The 18731-nt window shown below is 40.9% G+C and overlaps 2 protein-coding genes across 3 annotated transcripts; both read left to right on the top strand.

Annotated features, from left to right (window-relative positions):
• The first annotated feature begins 1260 nt into the window (after positions 1-1260).
• LOC126996612 (peptidyl-tRNA hydrolase 2, mitochondrial-like) lies at positions 1261-7104 on the top strand. Its single transcript, XM_050857280.1, has 4 exons — positions 1261-1811; positions 3023-3115; positions 5146-5235; positions 5626-7104. The coding sequence occupies exons 1-4, from the start codon at positions 1635-1637 to the stop codon at positions 5818-5820; spliced, it is 555 nt and encodes a 184-aa protein (XP_050713237.1). The 5' UTR covers positions 1261-1634; the 3' UTR covers positions 5821-7104.
• Positions 7105-8777: 1673 nt separating this feature from the next.
• LOC126996611 (general transcription and DNA repair factor IIH helicase subunit XPB-like) lies at positions 8778-17204 on the top strand. 2 transcript variants are annotated; one of them, XM_050857278.1, is made up of 3 exons: positions 8778-8905; positions 11020-11150; positions 12675-17204. In XM_050857278.1, the coding sequence occupies exons 2-3, from the start codon at positions 11028-11030 to the stop codon at positions 14910-14912; spliced, it is 2361 nt and encodes a 786-aa protein (XP_050713235.1). In that variant the 5' UTR covers positions 8778-8905; positions 11020-11027; the 3' UTR covers positions 14913-17204. The 2 variants fall into 2 exon arrangements, with proteins under 2 accessions (XP_050713235.1, XP_050713236.1); XM_050857279.1 differs by having other exon boundaries at positions 8803-8928.
• The last annotated feature ends 1527 nt before the right edge of the window (positions 17205-18731 follow it).

Here is an 18731-nt window from a genome sequence, read left to right as displayed (position 1 = left end):
AAAAGACTTGAACTAATTGTTTTGGTGAGCAAAATTTAGTAAGAAGGAAAAATTAAGTTGCTAAAGACGCAGCCAACCATAGGCGAAATTGACATGTGTCTGGACGGTGTCTGGAAAACAGGGAGGGGGGAGGGACTGTAAGGCGACAGGGGGGGCTACAATTTCATGGCATTACAGAGTGGCCAAAAGAGAGGTCAATTTCGAGAGGAGAGGTGTCCTAGCTGATACCCTCCTCTTGAAAGACTTCAAGTCGTAGGCAGAGGAAATACAGATGAAGGAAGATTGTTCCAGAGTTTACCAGCGTGAGGGATGAAAGGGTGAAGATGCTGGTTAACTCTTGCATAAGGGGTTTGCACAGTATAGGGATGAGCTTGAGCAGAAAGTCGGGAGGGGGGGAGGCATGCAGTTAGCAAGTTCAGAAGAGCAGTCAGCGTGAAAATATCGATAGAAGATAGAGAGGCAATATGGCGGCGGAATTTAAGAGGTAGAAGACTATCAGTAAGAGGAGGAGAGCTGATGAGACGAAGAGCCTAAAGGCGGCGTCACACAGGGCAAATTTCTCGCAACATGTTGCTCGTTTTCGTACGTGATATTGCCAACCAACAATGTTGTGCATCACATTGTACTGACCCTGAACTGTTAATTGTGTTGACGCCGCGCTCCAACAACAACAAACACCACGCCAGCATATCTCGATCTCCAGCCACTTTACCATGAATCGGAAGGATATTGAGGTTTTAGAAGATTGTGCTGCTGCATTGCATTATAAACAGTTTGTTTACCTCGCGCCAGACACAGACTCCACCCAGCATACCATCACAGTCAATTGAGTGTAACTTTAGCTTCACAGTGGACAAATAAATCACAAACACATGCTTGCACATGTACGTCGGTTTTTGGAGTGACCAGTTCAGGGTAAAAGTCCCTTGAATTTTAATTAATGGACTCTTCTTTTTTTATCGCTCCGTAGGTCCTCCTCCTCTTGAACCTCTCTTCTGCTCACTCACACATCTTTGCTTTTCAGCGGCATTACACTATCCTCCGCAGTAATTTTCATAGTCTTTATTCTCTATTTTCTACCTTGAATCACTTATTTTCTATGGTTTTCCTTATTTCTCTCATGCGTTTGTGCCCTCTTTTCCCAATATTGTGTTAGCATTAGCTCATGGGGCTCAGCGTTTCTCTGTGCTCAGCAGCCTGCAGGTAGATCCTCGGCTCCCAGCCTCCCATCCCGGACCGTTACAAAGACAACAACAACACCATCATCATAACCAAGACCCAAGTCCACAGTCCACAACAAACACCCTCACATGGCCTTCCCAGGGCCAGGTGGTGCAAGACAAGCCGGGTGGACGAAGAGAGAGCAATAACCAAAGGCTACAAAGGAAGGAAGACCAAGGCGTGAGGACCTAAGAGAAGCGGAACAAGGCGTCTGAGGTCTACAGAAGAAGAGGAAGGATACACCACTATCACCACCACCGCCACGACCACCACACACCACACTCACCACCACCGCCACGACCACCACAAATCACCAACAAAAACATCCAGTAACACAAGCTAACCACACCACAAAAAAAAACACGAGTAAAAGCCATAGAGGTCCACAGAAGAAGAGGAAGGAAACTTACACAATGATTCCCATGGTTTCCGAGTTGCTTTGCCAGCCTGGCGTCATGGTGGGCGTGGGGCTGGGCATGTGCATAGGATTTTTCGCCCGGGGTTCCTTTTTAAGTGACAACGAGAGCATGGACCCTCAGGACAGTGGGGGCGGCGCCTCAGACGACTCCGATGACGAGGGCTGGGACGAGGTGGGTATCTTGGGTGCCTTCTTCCTCTTCTTTATCCTATTTTTTCCACTTTTTCATCTCCTCCTTCTGCTCCTCTTTTTCTTCTTTTTTCTTCTAATCCTCCTCCTCCTCCATATTCTTCTCCTTTTTCTTTTTTCTTCTTCTTTTCTTCATTTTTTTTTCTTCTTCATTTTCTGTATGACTTTAATGCTGTATATTACTTCTCAGGACTCTACAGTATGATCATTCTTCCTTTGTAGCCATTAACCCCTTCAACACGAGGACGTGTATACTGCGTCCTTGCGTGCCCTGTACCATATCCGAGGACGCACATACTGCGTCATGGCTCGCTTTAGCCAATATGAGTTATTGTATCTATATATATGCTTACATCTCAAAATTGTCAATTAATTTATGTTTCTTTATGTGCATCATTTAATTCTGCATGTTTTCATATATAATACATAATGATTATGTTGAGTTTATGGCTGAAAACTTGTTATATTCAATAGCGACATTTGAAATTTGGCGCACGCGGCGATCCTGCATACAGCGCGGGGTGCTGTTTTGACCCAGCCGTAGTGAGTTTCTTTATGTGCACCATTTAATTCTGCATGTTTTCATATATAATACATGATGATTATGTTGAGATTATGGCTGAAAACTTGTTATATTCAATAGCAACATTTGAAATTTGGCTCGCGCGGCGATCCCGGATACGACGCGAGGCGCTGTTTTGGCCCGGACGTAGTGAAGGGGTTAATTATTTTTTTCTTGCTTTTATAGTGTCTGTATCTTTATCTCCTGTTAGTCCTGTTACAATTTTTAGTCCCTTGTCTTCCCCTGCCTCTTCTCTGTCAGTGATTTGTGCTTCTTGTTCATGTATCTAACATTGTCCAGGATCAATGTCCGTCCACTTGTTTTATGGCACTAGAGTTAGAGTAAGGGAGGTTGTGTTAGTCTAGGAATTTCAGATATTCAAAAACATGACAGGCAGCAACTTACAGTAAAAATAAAAAATAAAATGGCTTACTATATTAGACAGTCTCAGTACTGAGGATGAATATATAAGTTTACTGAGAATACAAATATGATGAACAGTTAAGAGTATAGTGAGCTTTAGACAGGTCCCTAGCACTTGGGTCTAGGGCAAAAGAAGATTAGTCAAGTCTTTATGAGGTGTGTTCTTGACTTCTCCTCACCAAAAAGTCTATCTTATGGCCCCTTTTCAGGATGGATTTCTAGCTGAAGGGTCCGGTGAGATGAAGCTTGTCCTTGTGGTGCGCAGTGACCTCAAGATGGGGAAGGGCAAGGCAGCTGCTCAGGTATGCTCAGCTCAGCAGCATGATCCATTTCCCCGTCCATAATATATATCTTTGGTAAACATCAAGTACAAGCCATGGTATTGTTAGTGCATGTTGCATATTGCATGTGGTGGGCTCCAGCTTTTTCAATAGGCCAAAGCTTAACACAGATTTTCAAAGCAAGTAATAAAGGGAGGGAAAATGAAAATGCCTAGATATTCATGGAAAGTGAGAACAATATATAACTAATGGAGTAAAATTAATATGTACAACAGTATATACAGCAGGTCTGAATTAAAGTATTTTATGTCATTGACTGCATAAGGGTAATCTTGCACCTTATGTTATGCCATTTAGAATAGTGAATTTATTAAAACAAAAAATAACCACCACCCGCAGGTACATTTCTGCCACTTCTACTTGAGTGCTTGTACTCCTGACTACACTGTTTTCTCCATATATTTTTTCATCTTTGATGATCCAGGTGCTCTTTTTTTTCTAATCATCCCAACATCTGTCTCCAGTATTATTTTGAGTTTTCTTTCTTCCATAGCAAAAAGATTAACCCGGTAGCAGTGACGGGCCAAATTTGTGGCTTTACCGTGTAAGAGCGATGGACCAAATTTTTGCCATGATATAAACCCCACAAAATAGATGATGCATAAACTGATCACAAATGTGTTGATATTATGAAATGGTTTGCGTTAGTGATGATTCTTTCTCATTAATTCGCTGAGAGGGGCCTTTGAGAAACATGATCCCCACAGTTACCGGGATAAGAAATGGTCAAAAGCAGGGTTGTTGATTTTTTTTTTATTAAAAAAAAAGATTTTTTTATTTATATCAGATTTTTTATTTAAATCAGATTTTTTTTATACATTTTTTATTAATAAATATAATTAAATGAAAGTCTCATTAGTAAGGAAACATATATGAATTTTCTGAGTCAAGACCAATAGTAACTGTTTTGGTTTTGTTAGGTTATGCTAGGTTAAGTTTAGGGTATCTTCAGATACATGATAGCCAGCACCTAATGGTTTAAATCAACAAAGAATGACCTCAATTTGTTGTATAGAAAGTCTCATTAGTAAGGAAGCATATATGAATTTTCTAAGTCGAGACGTATAGTAACTGTTTGGGGTTTTGTTTGGCTAGGTTAGGTTCAGTTTAGGTTATCTTCAAATACATGACAACCAGCACCTTATGGTATAAATCAACAAAGAATGACTTAACTTTATTGTATAGAAAGTCTCATTAGTAAGAAAGCATATATGAATTTTCTAAGTCAAGACCTTTAGTAACTGTTTGGGGATTGGTTAGGTCAGTTTAGGGTATCTTCAGATACATGATAGCCAGCACCTTATGGTACAGATCAACAATGAGTGACCTCACTTTGTTGTCTAGAAAGTCTCATTAGTAAGGAAGAATATATGAATTTTCTGAGTCAAGACCTATATTGTTTGTTTTGGTTTTGTTAGGTTAAGTTTAGGGTATCTTCAAACACATGATAGCCAGCCCCTTATGGTATAAATCAACAAAGAATGACCTCACTTTGTTGCATAGAAGGTCTCATTAGTAAGGAAGCATATATGAATTTTCAGAGTCAAGTCCTATAGTGTTTGTTTTGGTTTTGATAAGTTAAGATGGGTTAAGTTTAGGGTATCGTCAAACACATAATAGCAAGCCCCTTATAGTATAAATCAACAAAGAATGACCTCACTTTGTTGTACAGAAAGTCTCATTAGTAAGGAAGCATATATGAATTTTCTGAGTCAAGACCTATAGTAACTGTTTGGGGTTTTGTTATTTTAAGTTTATGGTATCTTCAAACACATGATAGCCAGCACCTTATGGTATAAATCAACAAAGAATGACCTCACTTTATTGTATAGAAAGTTTCATTAGTAAGGAAGCATATATGAATTTTCTGAGTCAAGACCTATTGTAACTGTTCGCAGTTTTGTTATATTAGGTAACAAAAGTTATAATAATAGCAGTATAAGAGTGCTTCCTTGGGAGGTGTAGTGGCTAACAGAGTATATTATTTTCAGTGCTCCCATGCAACCCTGAAAGCCTACAAACAGTTGCAGAAAAAGAACAAGAATATCCTGAGAGCTTGGGAGATGAACGGCCAACCCAAGGTAAGCACAAAGGATCTGCATGGTAACTCCCTCCTCCTCAGTCCCTCACCTATTTCTCTCTCAATACACTCATGCATCTACACCATGGAAGTTGTGGACAGTATAGGTTGCCACTTTCCATTCTCAGGGATAATAAAAATGGTGAGAGTGTGCATACATTCAAGGTCATTTTTAAGTGTTTGGTTAAAAGTATAAAACTACCCCAGAAATTTTGTTGGGTCTAAGATGAATTTCGGTATTATTTGTGAGTGTTGCTAAATTGTCTAATATATCCAAATTACACTGAATTAACCCATTCATAACCACGAATTCTTGGATTTCTCCTTGCATATTTTACATAATATTTAATACTTGATTGAATTTCCTCTTAATTGTTTATGTATGGTACAGGTTGTGGTGAAGATAGAGGATGAAGCCTCGATGCTGGAGCTCTCATCCCTAGCCCGGGAGGTGGGCCTGACAGTGAGCATAATTCAGGACGCCGGCCGCACCCAGATCGCCGCTGGTTCTCGGACAGTGGTTGGCATCGGTCCCGGCCCTGTTGACTTGATAGACCAAGTGACTGGACACCTGAAGCTCTTCTAACACATGCATAATAATCTTTAGTTTACCGAGGATATGCGCCCATATTCTCAAATATTTCAGTGCTTACACACATGCATTTCAAGGCTTTTGTGGAGGTTGTGGGCCTTTCCATGTGTAGCTTTATGAGCCTAGTGATAGTTTGATAAGGCTTCTGTACCATGAATAGGAAAAGCACTCGTGAGAACCCAACTTATCTCCTTTATGGCCTTGGGAAATAGTGGTTGTGTAAGCCCAAAGCATCTGAAAATATGGGTCTTAGAGTGAGCACAAGAGACCACCTTAACCCTTAAAGTGCGGGTGTCGACAATAGTCGACAGCTGGTGCCTGGGCTCAAACTGCGGGTGTCGACAATAGTTGACAAGGCATTTTTTGAATTAACGCGCTATCAAATTTATTTTGTTGATGCTAAAGTAGGGTAAGCATGTCATTTTCTTTCAAATTATACCCAGCCATGCTCCCTTGACTAATTATTGGCCAGTGTATGCCGTGTGTTAGCTTTGAGAAGATGTCCGCTGGACATTCCACCTCTTCTCATCTTTCAGTGAATTTCATCCACAAGATGGGGGCCCTTTGACCTCAGCACCCATCAAGGGCATCAGAAAGGCCTAGAAGTTAATTTTTGGGGGGCGTGTTTCACATAAACTATATAAAAGTTATGCTTTTTATTACTAAATCATAGAAAGGAAGACCCCTGGGGTGGAAAACTCTATAAAAATGTGCTTTCAGTGATCCTACTTCAATATTCCGTACTCACTCTACCAATGGTCATATAGTCTTACACATGACGTCAAAGGACAGCAGGGTACGTTCTTTACAATGATACTTCATTTAGTCATGTGGGTTAAGTAGGAGTGAAGGTATTAAAGGTTGAAATGAGGTATGATTTTGCCTGAATATGCCCGCGTGGGAGGACAGGCATGGCAAACTAGCCTGCGCTTTAAGGGTTAAAGCATATAGTGATGCACTGTTCATGTTGTCCTAGAGTGGTGAGCTTTGATAGCCAGGTGTCAGTATTAAATCAGTATGTTCATTAATTTATATGCATTGCGCCAGTTAGAAGGACCGATGAAATTTGAGCCGAGATATAAAAGTTAACCTTTGTCAAAATATAGTTGATCAACCTTTATTCTAATGATTCAATTTTATATCTTGGCCCAGTTTTCCAGGTGATTCTTTCACTAGATACCAGTTTTCATATGCTTCTTTGTGTTATTTATTTTAGACAACTACAGGTAACTCATTTCATCAGATGTGGCCCATTATTTAAATAGAAGCAAATTGCAAGTGATGTTTCTTTCTGACCTAAGATTGAAATAAAAGAACAAGTGTAATTCAGCACCAAAGGTAATTCATAAAGTAGATTAACCCCTTAACTTGACTGGATTTCCTACAAGAAGACATTACCAAGCTACAGGAATGGAACAAAAAGTGGCTGCTACAATTCAAAGCATACCAATACCACATGGGAAACACTCTACTATCCACCACAGAGACAGAGAAAGACCTGGGAGTATATGTAACCAGGCTACCAGTGAAAGCGAACTCTGTGCCAATCGCAGTGGACGGGATTAGCAGTGAAGAAAAATGGCAACAAGAGAAGAAACAGAAGAAAGTCAACAAAGGAGAATTCACCACAATTCAATGGTCTGATCCTGAAGCAAGCTCTCTTGTTATGTCCAGTCACCACAAGTACTTGGCTTTTTACATCACTGAACCGACATCAAAATCTTTTCCATACATATCCCACATCCAACATCTGCAGCTCCTCATAGTCTTCACTCACTGCTACTTCATCATCTACATATGAATGGATCTCTCTGCACCTCATTATCAATTCTTATTCCTCATCCTCATAGAAGTTCCTCCATATACACATCACACACAAAAGGAGATAACACACATCCTTGTCCTACCTACACCTTTTACCCCTCACCCATACAATAAGTAGTTTTTCTATTATACATACTCCCATATAATGATCAATACCATATCCCAAGGCTCACATTCTCTTAACTAGAAACCTTAAATTAAACCTTATACTGGGCTGAGAAGGGCATGAACCTGTGTTTATATATGTTTCTCTTTTTTTCCTTCTCATCTAGGATTAAGTTCAGACCCACAGAGGCCTTTAATCTGTGTGGTCAGATTAAAATTATCTATGTAAATGTAAATTCTCTCTCTCTCTCTCTCTCTACCAATAAAACCTTAAAAAATAAACGGGATCTTTTCCGTTTGGCGTACAGCGCTAAAATTAATTTTAATATAGATTTTCTTATGTATTTTTGTCCGTAGAATCCGAATATGACAACCGTTTTATGGAGAAACGAACAGTTTTTAAGTTATTTTCCTTTACGCTGCAGCCGCCGCAGCCTCAAAATAGCTCGCAGAGGGCTTAGGGTCGGGGAGCATATTTAAACTACTCCAACCGAACTTTACGACCTACTAACGGGGGGGCTGCGCCCCCCTCGACCCCCCCTAATAACCAGGGGGGGCTACGCCCCTCCCTGGACCCCCCCCTCATGTATATGTGACTTATTTCAGCGAGGAGGTATTTCTCGCAACACCCGCTGCAGCCTCGCCGCGGCCAGCACCAGAGGCGACGCGCTTTCGTAAACATTATCCCATATTTTCAGGAGTAAAAAAAAAGTCCTTGAATTGGATTTTCAAAGCGTTTCCATGACTGCTGAAGGTTTGCAAACGGAAAAGATCCATAAATTGTATATAATACTGAATATTACGACTTTTTAAAGTTTGAATTCCTTCAGTAATAGATAGGAAGAAAATAACTTTAAAGGCAAATAACTCAAAAACTGTTAATTTCTCCAAAAAAATAATGTGATATTCTGATTCTACGGACAAAAATACATAGAAAAATCTATATTAAAATTACTTTTAGCACTGTACGCCAAACGGAAAAGACCCAATAAGGATAAACGTCATATGGTGCAAGAATCCTAGAAAACAGGTACAGATAAGCCAACGTCGGTCATTAGGTTCCGTTACAAAGGCAGAATCTACATCCTCAGCAAGTCAGTCTGGAGGTGAAAGTGTAGGAAGGCGGGTGCGTGACGCTGCTGGTAGACAGGTGTTTGACCACGTGACCTCTTGGTGGGTGACCTGGGCGGTATTAAGGTGGTCAGGGAGGCTGGGGTGTGAGGAGGAGGACGGGAGGGTAAGAGCGGCGTGGGTTGCTGGCGGCGGTAAACAGAGGGACGAGAGGATAGGGAAGGGAGGCCGCAGCGGGTGTGTGCAGTGTTTTGACTGTCTGTTGCTCGAAGTCTTTCTCTGGTAATGCATGGTTCATGTAGGAGTTGTCTAGGATTGATTTACGAAACCTGTGTGACACGTTTCATGGACAGGGGAGTGCTTCTGATAGTGGGTCAAACATGGTGCAACACCTGCGGGGCCGCCCGGGCTGTGTGAATTCAATGTTACTGCAGGGCCGTACCCAGGGGGTGGAGGTCCCCCATTTGCTAAAAGTTCAGTTTCTGAGAAAGTCAAAACATAAAAATGGAACTTTTCGCCCAGGTTTTCTTTTTGACTAGCAATATGCAGCTAGATATGTCAATTATCTAAAGCTAATTTGGCTTGCTTCGCTCTCCACTCGCCCCTTGTCAAGTGGCTACAAAGGTCCACATTTAGTGGAAAAAGCGGTGTGCGTCCATCTCGGCCCACCTGGTGAACCAACTTGGACCATTTTTCAATATCAACTCGGACCATCAGCTCTATTCAACTATCACCGCTCACAAGAAACTACATTGATCTGTCATTTAATGCTTCTCTTCACGTTTAGAGATTTTCTTCTTTTTATTTTATTTTTTTATAGAATTTTATGATTTAGGTACCGTACTTAACTTTATTTTCGTTTTATGTATACATAGTTTAAGTTTTCAAATTGGTCAAACCATCAGCTCGATTTAACTATCACTGCTCATTACAAACTACTTTGATCTCTCATTCAATGCTTCTCTTCACGTTTAGTGAGGCCCCGACAGGTATGTACTAGTACAGCGAATCTAGAAAGAAGCCCAGTGTCAGTGCTAATCCTTTTTTGGCGATAATGCCTTTTTATTAAAGGCAGTGCCTAAAAGGACTATTTTGTTTAGTTCATAGTTTCTGCCTTGTCATTTCTATGTTCATGAGTCATGATTATATTCTGAGTGAATGCAAACATTGTTGTCACGTAAACTTGTCCATTGCTCTTATTTTTAGATACAGGAGAGAGTTGTTTATAGTCAATTTAATTTCACGTTTTAGTACCTGTCCTCCACAAGGGCAGAATGCCTAGCCTATACTCACTCTGTATCTTTTCTCATAGTGCTATTCCTGTTATTATATACAATCCTCTGTATGGCATATGTGTTATACATATCTCTTGAATTGACTAGGGGTTGGACAGGCATGATCCGTCTCCCTCCTTTGTTGTAATTTTTAACAATAAACTACTCTATTCTATTCAATTTTTATTACTTTTGGTTTTAGCAACTGACTGCAGCTTACTGTATCGTGTAAATAGGCATTGTGCACTTGAAGAGAATAGATTAAATTTCATTAAATATTGTAATTTCTAGCAGGTGTTTCGTTGTGTTGAATACGCAATGGGCCGAGTTGGTATGCAGTGGTCCGACTTGGTCATGGGCCGAGTTGGCAATGGGTCGAGTTGACTGGCATTCGAAAAAGCCCCCCACATTTTACAACTCTGGGCACGTTTTTTTTTTTTGGTTAAAAGGTGTTATTTTGGCTGAGCTCATCCTCAAGCTTTTACCTGTCTCATAGTGTCATTCTATGCTAAAATTATTACCTGACATTGCCATAATAGTAATCTGTTTTTGCTTGAATATTTGTTTATATCTCTGAAACAAGTATTTTGGAACAAATGGCTATCAGAGTGATGATCAGTACTTAGGCTAAATGATATTGAAAGAAATTTGTCTTAACCACTGGAGGGAGTTGGGTGTTATTCTGGAGTAATATCAACCTCGCCTGTTCAAACTAACCGAACCAATAGAGGAGGGCACCACTGCTATGCCACCAGTCTTATTACGTAATGTTTCTCATTCTGAAACACACACTTCATCTAAGCCAGAACAAAATGGGGAGGATAAACTTGTCCATTGTCAGGAATCGCGCCCATGATTAGCGAGATGGGAGGCCACCATTTTAACCCTCCACATTTTAAAGTAATTTTAATCTTTTCAGACGGCAAAATGGGCAAAAAGCACAAGTTTTATGAGAAAGGCAAAAAGAGGCGCCGTGATGATCTCCCAGTTGATGAAGAGGAAGGTATGGAGCTGGAGGGCATTCCAAAGGCATCAACGGAGAATGTTGAGGTGAGGTCCTTGAATTTGTTTTTTATACTGCTTAGTCATTGTGTTCCCATTAGTATTATTTTAGTTTTCAAAATATTCATCATCTGAGCCATTTTGTTTTGTAAATTTCTCAAGCATTTCTCTAAATAATGTTATTAAAAACTCAACTTAGCATATGGAAAGGTAGGATTAAAATTGGATGTGAATGTGTATCCATCTCACTCCTCCAAGTGGTAGCCAAATCAAGCAAATGGGGCAGTGCTTAGTGAGTCTAGTTAGCCTAAGTATAAATAGTGAGGCTGCTGTCAGGAAGGGAACAAGGGCAGCCAGTATAGTCCAGTTTGTAATTTTAGCCAATGTACCAGTGACATTTGTACTATACTCATCTCGACCTTAAGTGGCGAGAGTCCCCCTCGTTTAGGATGAGTAACCTGGAGCCTGACATCCCCGTGCTGCTGATTGGTTTACTGACAGCATGGCAGTTGTGGATAGACAGGAGCACTTTCATTGATAATGTATTATGTGGGCAAGTACTGTCAAAGTTGTGTTTTCAGACATTCAGTTCTCACCACAAATGGAGAGAGAGAGAGAGAGAGAGAGAGAGAGAGAGAGAGAGAGAGAGAGAGAGAGAGAGAGAGAGAGAGAGAGAGAGAGAGAGAGAGAGAGAGAGAGAGAGAGAGAGAGAGAGAGAGAGAGAGAGAGAGAGAGAGAGAGAGAGAGAGAGAGAGAGAGAGAGAGAGAGAGAGAGAGAGAGAGAGAGAGAGAGAGAGAGAGAGAGAGAGAGAGAGAGAGAGAGAGAGAGAGAGAGAGAGAGAGAGAGAGAGAGAGAGAGAGAGAGAGAGAGAGAGAGAGAGAGAGAGAGAGAGAGAGAGAGAGAGAGAGAGAGAGAGAGAGAGAGAGAGAGATATATATATATATATATATATATATATATATATATATATATATATATATATGGTAGCTGGGGTAGGCAAAATGACTCTTTCTTAGCCCTTCCCATTGGCCAAGCCCCACCCACCCTAAGCCAATCCCATGCATTCTGAGGGGGGGCGTGAGGGAGCCCCCTCTCACCACCCAAGCTCGAGAATACTATAGCTCAAGCACCCTTGGTTGGGGGTTAGTATAAGTATGCATGGTTAAAAATATAAACCTCTACCATTTTATATGTTCATGGATTATGTATTGTTTTGGGCACAATTATTTTATGTGTTTATTGAATTTATGTAAAGATTTTGTGGTTAACTTTTCAAGTATATAGCTATTGGATGAGCCATTGAATTTATGAATCATGAACTTGTATATTTCCTTGGAAGCCAAAATATTCAAGTCTGAATTTCGAATTTCCACATAAGGCAAGCAGCTACCTGGGATCTCATCTTATCTATGGAACTAATCAAAACTAGCCTGAGGAGTGTGATTAATTTGAAATGAAGGCACATTCTCTTGGCTCCTTACCCTTTGTGGTTCTGCATGCCACACATGAAGGGACACAAACTACACCTAAGTTGGAGAAATACAAAGTTACTCATTGATCCAAATTTTCAGGAGGAAGGTGACCAGAAAACTACCAAAGATCAGTATGGTGCCTTTGACTATCGGCCACACATGAAACTGAAAGATGATCATACGTCACGACCTCTTTGGATTGCTGCCAATGGCCACATCTTCTTGGAGTCCTTTTCTCCTGTCTACAAGCATGCCAAGGACTTCCTCATCACCATTGCTGAGCCTGTCTGTCGGCCTGAACACGTCCATGAGTACAAGCTGACTGCCTACTCCTTGTATGCAGCAGTTAGTGTTGGGTTAGAGACACATGACATCATAGAGTACCTAAAAAGACTGTGTAAGACATCCCTGCCTCCTGGTATTTGTGAATTCATCCAAAACTGTACGCTTTCTTATGGTAAGGTTAAGTTAGTGTTGAAAAAGAACCGTTATTATGTTGAAAGTGATTTTCCAGATGTTATTCAGAAGTTAGTCAAAGAGCCCAGAATTCAAGAGTGTATGATCAGTCCAAATGAAGGAGTAACGAGTACAGAGAGACAGAAAACACACGATATCATGTTTACCAGTCACCAGGCTCAGATGGCAGGCAGTACAGAAGACCCTGCTCAGAAGCCTGATGCTGAACTTGCAAATGGAGAGCAGAAAGACAAGGATAAGGATACTGTACCTGAGGATATTACAAGTTTCTATGATAAGGCTGACGAGGAGGAGGAAGAAGAAGGGAATATTAAGACTCTTTCCTTTGAAGTTAATCAAGATAAGATTGAAACCTTGCAGAAAACATGTATTGTTCTTGACTATCCACTCCTGGCAGAATATGACTTCAAGAATGATACTGTAAATGAGGATATCAAAATAGATCTCAAGCCGTCTGCTGTGTTGCGACCATACCAAGAGAAGAGCTTAAGGAAAATGTTTGGCAATGGGAGAGCCAGATCAGGAATCATTGTCCTGCCATGTGGAGCTGGGAAGAGCTTGGTGGGCGTCACAGCGTGCTGCACCGTCAACAAGAAGGCCTTGGTTCTGTGCAACTCTGGCGTATCAGTTGAACAATGGAAGCAGCAGTTTAAGATGTGGTCCACAGCAACAGATGACATGATATGTAGATTTACCTCGGATGCTAAAGACAAACCCTTCAATGCTGGCATCCTAGTCACAACATATGCTATGATATCTCACAACCAAAAGAGAGCCTATGAAGCAGAACAGACGATGAACTGGCTGAAGGAGCAGGAATGGGGGATAATGGTCCTTGATGAAGTGCACACCATTCCTGCCAAGATGTTCAGGAGGGTTCTCACTATTGTGCAGTCACACTGTAAGTTAGGATTAACTGCTACTCTGGTGAGGGAAGATGACAAGATTGCCGATCTAAACTTCCTCATCGGCCCAAAGTTGTATGAAGCAAACTGGTTGGAGCTGCAGAAGGAGGGCTTCATCGCCAAGGTTCAGTGTGCCGAGGTCTGGTGTCCAATGACCCCTGAATTCTATCGGGAATACCTGATGGGGAAAGTGTCTGACCAGAAAATTAAATTGCTGTGTGCCATGAACCCAAACAAATTTAGGACTTGTGAGTTTTTGATCAAGTATCATGAGAATCGTTGTGATAAGGTTATAGTATTTATTGATGAGGTGTTTGCTCTGATCCATTATGCCAAGACCATGCAGAAACCATACATTTGTGGCAAAACTGGACAGAAGGAGCGCATGACCATCATTCAGAACTTCAAACTGAATCCCAAAGTGAACACAATATTCTTCAGTAGGGTTGCTGACACATCCTTTGACATCCCAGAGGCAAACGTCTTGATCGAAATCTCTTCACAAGGAGGCTCCCGTCGACAGGAAGCCCAGAGGTTAGGACGTATTCTGAGGGCCAAGAAAGGTGCCATAGCAGAAAACTTCAATGCTTTCTTCTATGCGCTGTTGTCTCAGGATACCCGAGAAATGGGATACTCACGCAAGCGACAGAGTTTCCTAATCAACCAAGGCTATGCCTACCAGGTGATCACTCCAGCCCAGATGGTTGGCATGGATGAGGAGCAGCTGCACTATGCCACAAAGGAGGAAAAGGTCCATTTGTTGGAGCAGATTTTGGCGGCCTCAGAGTCGGATATGTATGAAGAGGGCGTCTTTAACGACCGGGGACCAGGCTCTCAGCGCAGGATGGGCAACATGGGCTCCCTGTCAGGGGCTGATGATTCCATCTATGGAGAGAAGAGAAAAGGCTCAAAGAAGGATCATCAGCATTACTTATTCAAGAAATTCCGATCCTGAGTGTTGCCGTGGAGTTTTTGTAAGATGTTTGTTACTTTGTATGTACCATTGCAACTAGTATTCATGTCAGGGAGAAAAGTACTCTGGAAAATGGAGCTGAAGTATAAAAATGAACTTTTGACACAAATGTCAAGTATTAATATAGGGAATATTTATCTATTTTGTAAGTATTATTTTGTCTACTGCAGTTCAATTTTTCAAAGTTGTTGTATCTTGAAACAAGTCCTAATTGAAATGTGGCACACATGCTTGTTAATAGATCTATGTATGTGTACTGAGACCTGGTTGTGTGAGGTCAAGGTTTACACGGCTCACAGGAACACCGAGAGGGACAGAGATGGAGTCAAAGACACAATCAGAGCAGTCGTGTTTATTTCATGTGTGCAAGATATAACATATGTATTTAATTTAATGTGCCTTTTAAAGGTCAATGCAACATGTCCTTTTGAATTGATATATTTTCCTTGTAGAAAGTTAAACCATTTCATTACAATCACCCCCACCTCATTAGGCCATCTGGTGTCTTCCATAGGGAGGGCATAAGTATATTTACCTGCCCTTTAGTGACCCTTGGGAGGTCGAGGGGTTTACAGGAAGGTTACAAATAATTCACCCATCATTTAGTGACTTACATAGTGGGTTGAGGGTGCAGAGCCTTCCCATGGGGAGACTACAAGTATATTCACATGTCTTAGTGGCCCAACAATTAAAGGTAAATTTTCCAATGAGGTGTTGCCTCAACCTTTAAAAAGCACATTGAATCGACTAAGCAGATTGTAAATCTTGCTCACATGTGTTATAAGATACACTTAACTGCTTTGATTCAGTGCCTTTGACTCCAAGTTAGTTATTTGTGTTCTTACAAACCCAGTTTTACATAGTTTGTGTGCTGTGGTTTGCAGTGAGAAGTATCATACCTTTGCAAAGCTGTGCACACCCTGAGTGTCAAATGTGCTTTCACCACATTGCAGGATTACACATGCCATGCAGCCCAGCGATGTGCCACCTTGTTTTATTAACATGCTCAGAATTATTATTTTGTGCTATTTCCTTTCCCATATTCAGTAATATAGAAGTCCTTTGATCTAATTAGCAGCAGGTCCTTCCAGAATGCACATTTAATTGTTTTTGTATCTTAACAATTTCCTGGACTCAAAATTCAGACATTTGTAAATATTTTCGTCTTATAATTTCCGGCCTTTTCAAATTTGGAGTATTAGGACGTTTGGATTATTGGACTTCTGGACTTATGTGCATGAGCATGAAAATCCAAGATGATAGTTGTGAATGTCTTAATATCTCATCTGTGTCATTCCTAAACTAAAGTGTATTGGTTTCCACATAGACTTATTGATGCACATTCCTGTTTCAACATTAGTGATCCTTAACCAAGGCTAAAAACAACTAAAAAGAAAAGGCTTAAAAAAAGACTAAAAGGTTCGGCTCAAATAACTTGTAATTTTTCAACTGAAGAAGCGAAAGTCTCCTTTAGATGAAAATTACTGTTGTTGCTTGAAGGAATTTAAAAGTATGTTTTGAATGCTGTAGTTTATTCTGTTAAACTAATCAAAACGTTTGCTAGTTTATTGTGTTATATTTAGCACTTCATGGTCTGTGTTACTTAGCCCCACTTTATTTCCCTAGTTCATTGTTATATCTAGCACTACATGGTCTGTGTTACTTAGCCCCACTTTATTTCCCTAGTTCATTGTGTTATATCTAGCACTACATGGTCTGTGTTACTGAGCCCCACTTTCTCAGATGCTTTCGGCTCTCACAACAAATATTTCTAAAGGCCACAAAGGAGATCATTCGGGTTCTCGTGCGCATTTTCACATTCATGGTCCAGAAGCTTTGCCAGACTACCAGTAAGCTCACCAAACTACCCATAGAAATACCCAAAACAACCTTATCGAAAGCCCTGTCAAATGTGAGTGTGTATGCCCCTAAATGTTTGAGAATGTGGGCCCTAGTGCTAAGATATTTTTTATTTAACTCATCATCATGCATTGCCAACAATACAAGAGCATCAGAGCTTTAAAAAGAATGAAGAAGTGTACATAATTCGCTCTAATGTCCGTGATATTTTCAGTCATTTTAGCCGTAAATAATACTAAAGGAATATGACTTTTTAATGTTAATTGTTTTAGTAAGTGAATGCTGTAAAACAAATATAGAATGAGGATTACACATTTTATTGGTCATGTGAGAAAATATCTGAGCATTTGGTTATATGTGGCTCATGTTAACACCTTTATTACTGAGGGTTTTGTAAATAAATGTAAAAATTGCTCTTGTTGCTTCTTTATCCTGATCTATTTTACTGTTCTGAATCATTATGTATTAGTGTGTTTGTTGTTTAATGAGGTGACGAGAAACTTGTAAGCACTGAAATCACTATACAGCCATTGTTAACTTTGTGTGTGTGTGTGTGTGTGTGTGAGAGAGAGAGAGAGAGAGAGAGAGGCCACCGGCTTATAGGAATACTAAAGAATCGCTTCCAGGAATCTCTCTCTCTCTCTCTCTCTCTCTCTCTCTCTCGTTGCCTACTCAGCGACGTTAATGAGAGAGAGAGAGATTGAAATTTACGTCGACCAAGGTTAGGAATATTAGAGTGAAGCCATGGGCGGCCAAGTGACATTGATTAATAGCCTGGGAACGGGGTGGGAGGAAGGGAAGGACTTACTAGGCGGAACAGCAGGCCGGGGTGGGAATTAAGGCAAGGGGCTATATAGGTCCATGGTATTGTTAAACGGTTCCGCCACTCACATTAACTACTTTCAAAGGCCAAAAAGATCATTCGGGTTATAATGAGAGTTTTCTTAGGTTCGTGGTACAGAAGAAGGGTCAAACTACCAGAAGGGTAAAAAAAAACTACTTATGGAGGGGCCCACAACTCATATGAAAGCACTGTCAAATGTGTGTGTGTGTGTGTGTGTTTGGGCGACGAAATGTTTAATAATATGGCCTAGTTTAAGTTGGCTAGTCGGGGTGGGGCAGGATAGAGGAGGGGTAGGGCATTCTTGATTGAGAGTTGAAACACGAATAGCGAAAAGGAATTAAAGCATATAAAGGAAGGGTGATCAAGGTGTAAAGACCGAAAAAGCAATAGAAAGTGCTAGCAGTCTAAAAAAGAAAACAAAGAACAAGGACAAGAATAAGAGGAAGAAGAAAAAGAACAAGAGGAAGAAGAAAAAGTGCTTTGTGATCCTCGTGATAGTTTTACGGGAGTTCTGCATTATAAACGGAAAAAAAAACCGATCAATCTTCTCTGTGGCCTTGGGAAATAGTCGTAATGGGAGACTGATACGTTTCATAACATGCCATAAGTCTAAAGAAGAAGGGGGAGGAGGAGGAGGAGGAGAACGTAGGATAAATATATTATGCAAAACACTACGTTGAGTCTTTATACAACGAAGCAAGCGCAATACAGGTTATGCTCATAGAAAGGTGCTTGAGTGACCTTCGTTGTGGGCTTTGAGACTCTATACCTACACTGAAGTTGAATTTCCCTTGAGCGCGCGATGGCGAACCCTCGAGTTTGTGAAAGTTACACGATCGGTGGGAACTGGCAGCTAATTTAACAAGTTAGGGAGTTGTTGAGCTGCACTTAAGCCGCGGCTGAGATTGGCGGAGGAAGAGAAGAAGGAAGGAGGAGAAGGAGGAAGGAAGAAAGCGTTATGTGACGTCGGCCAGTCCAACACCTCCACTTGCTGAAATGTCTGAAGAGAAAGAGGAGGAAAATGAGAAGGCAGGTCGGCATTGTCTTACGCCTCTGCCCCTCACATCAACTAATTCCAAACCCCGAAAAGGAGGTCA

This window comes from Eriocheir sinensis, chromosome 10 (assembly GCF_024679095.1).
Source record: "Eriocheir sinensis breed Jianghai 21 chromosome 10, ASM2467909v1, whole genome shotgun sequence".
Classification (NCBI taxonomy): domain Eukaryota; kingdom Metazoa; phylum Arthropoda; class Malacostraca; order Decapoda; family Varunidae; genus Eriocheir; species Eriocheir sinensis.
The sequence above is the reverse complement of the archived record's forward strand: the minus strand, read 5'-3'. Positions and strand labels throughout refer to the sequence as shown.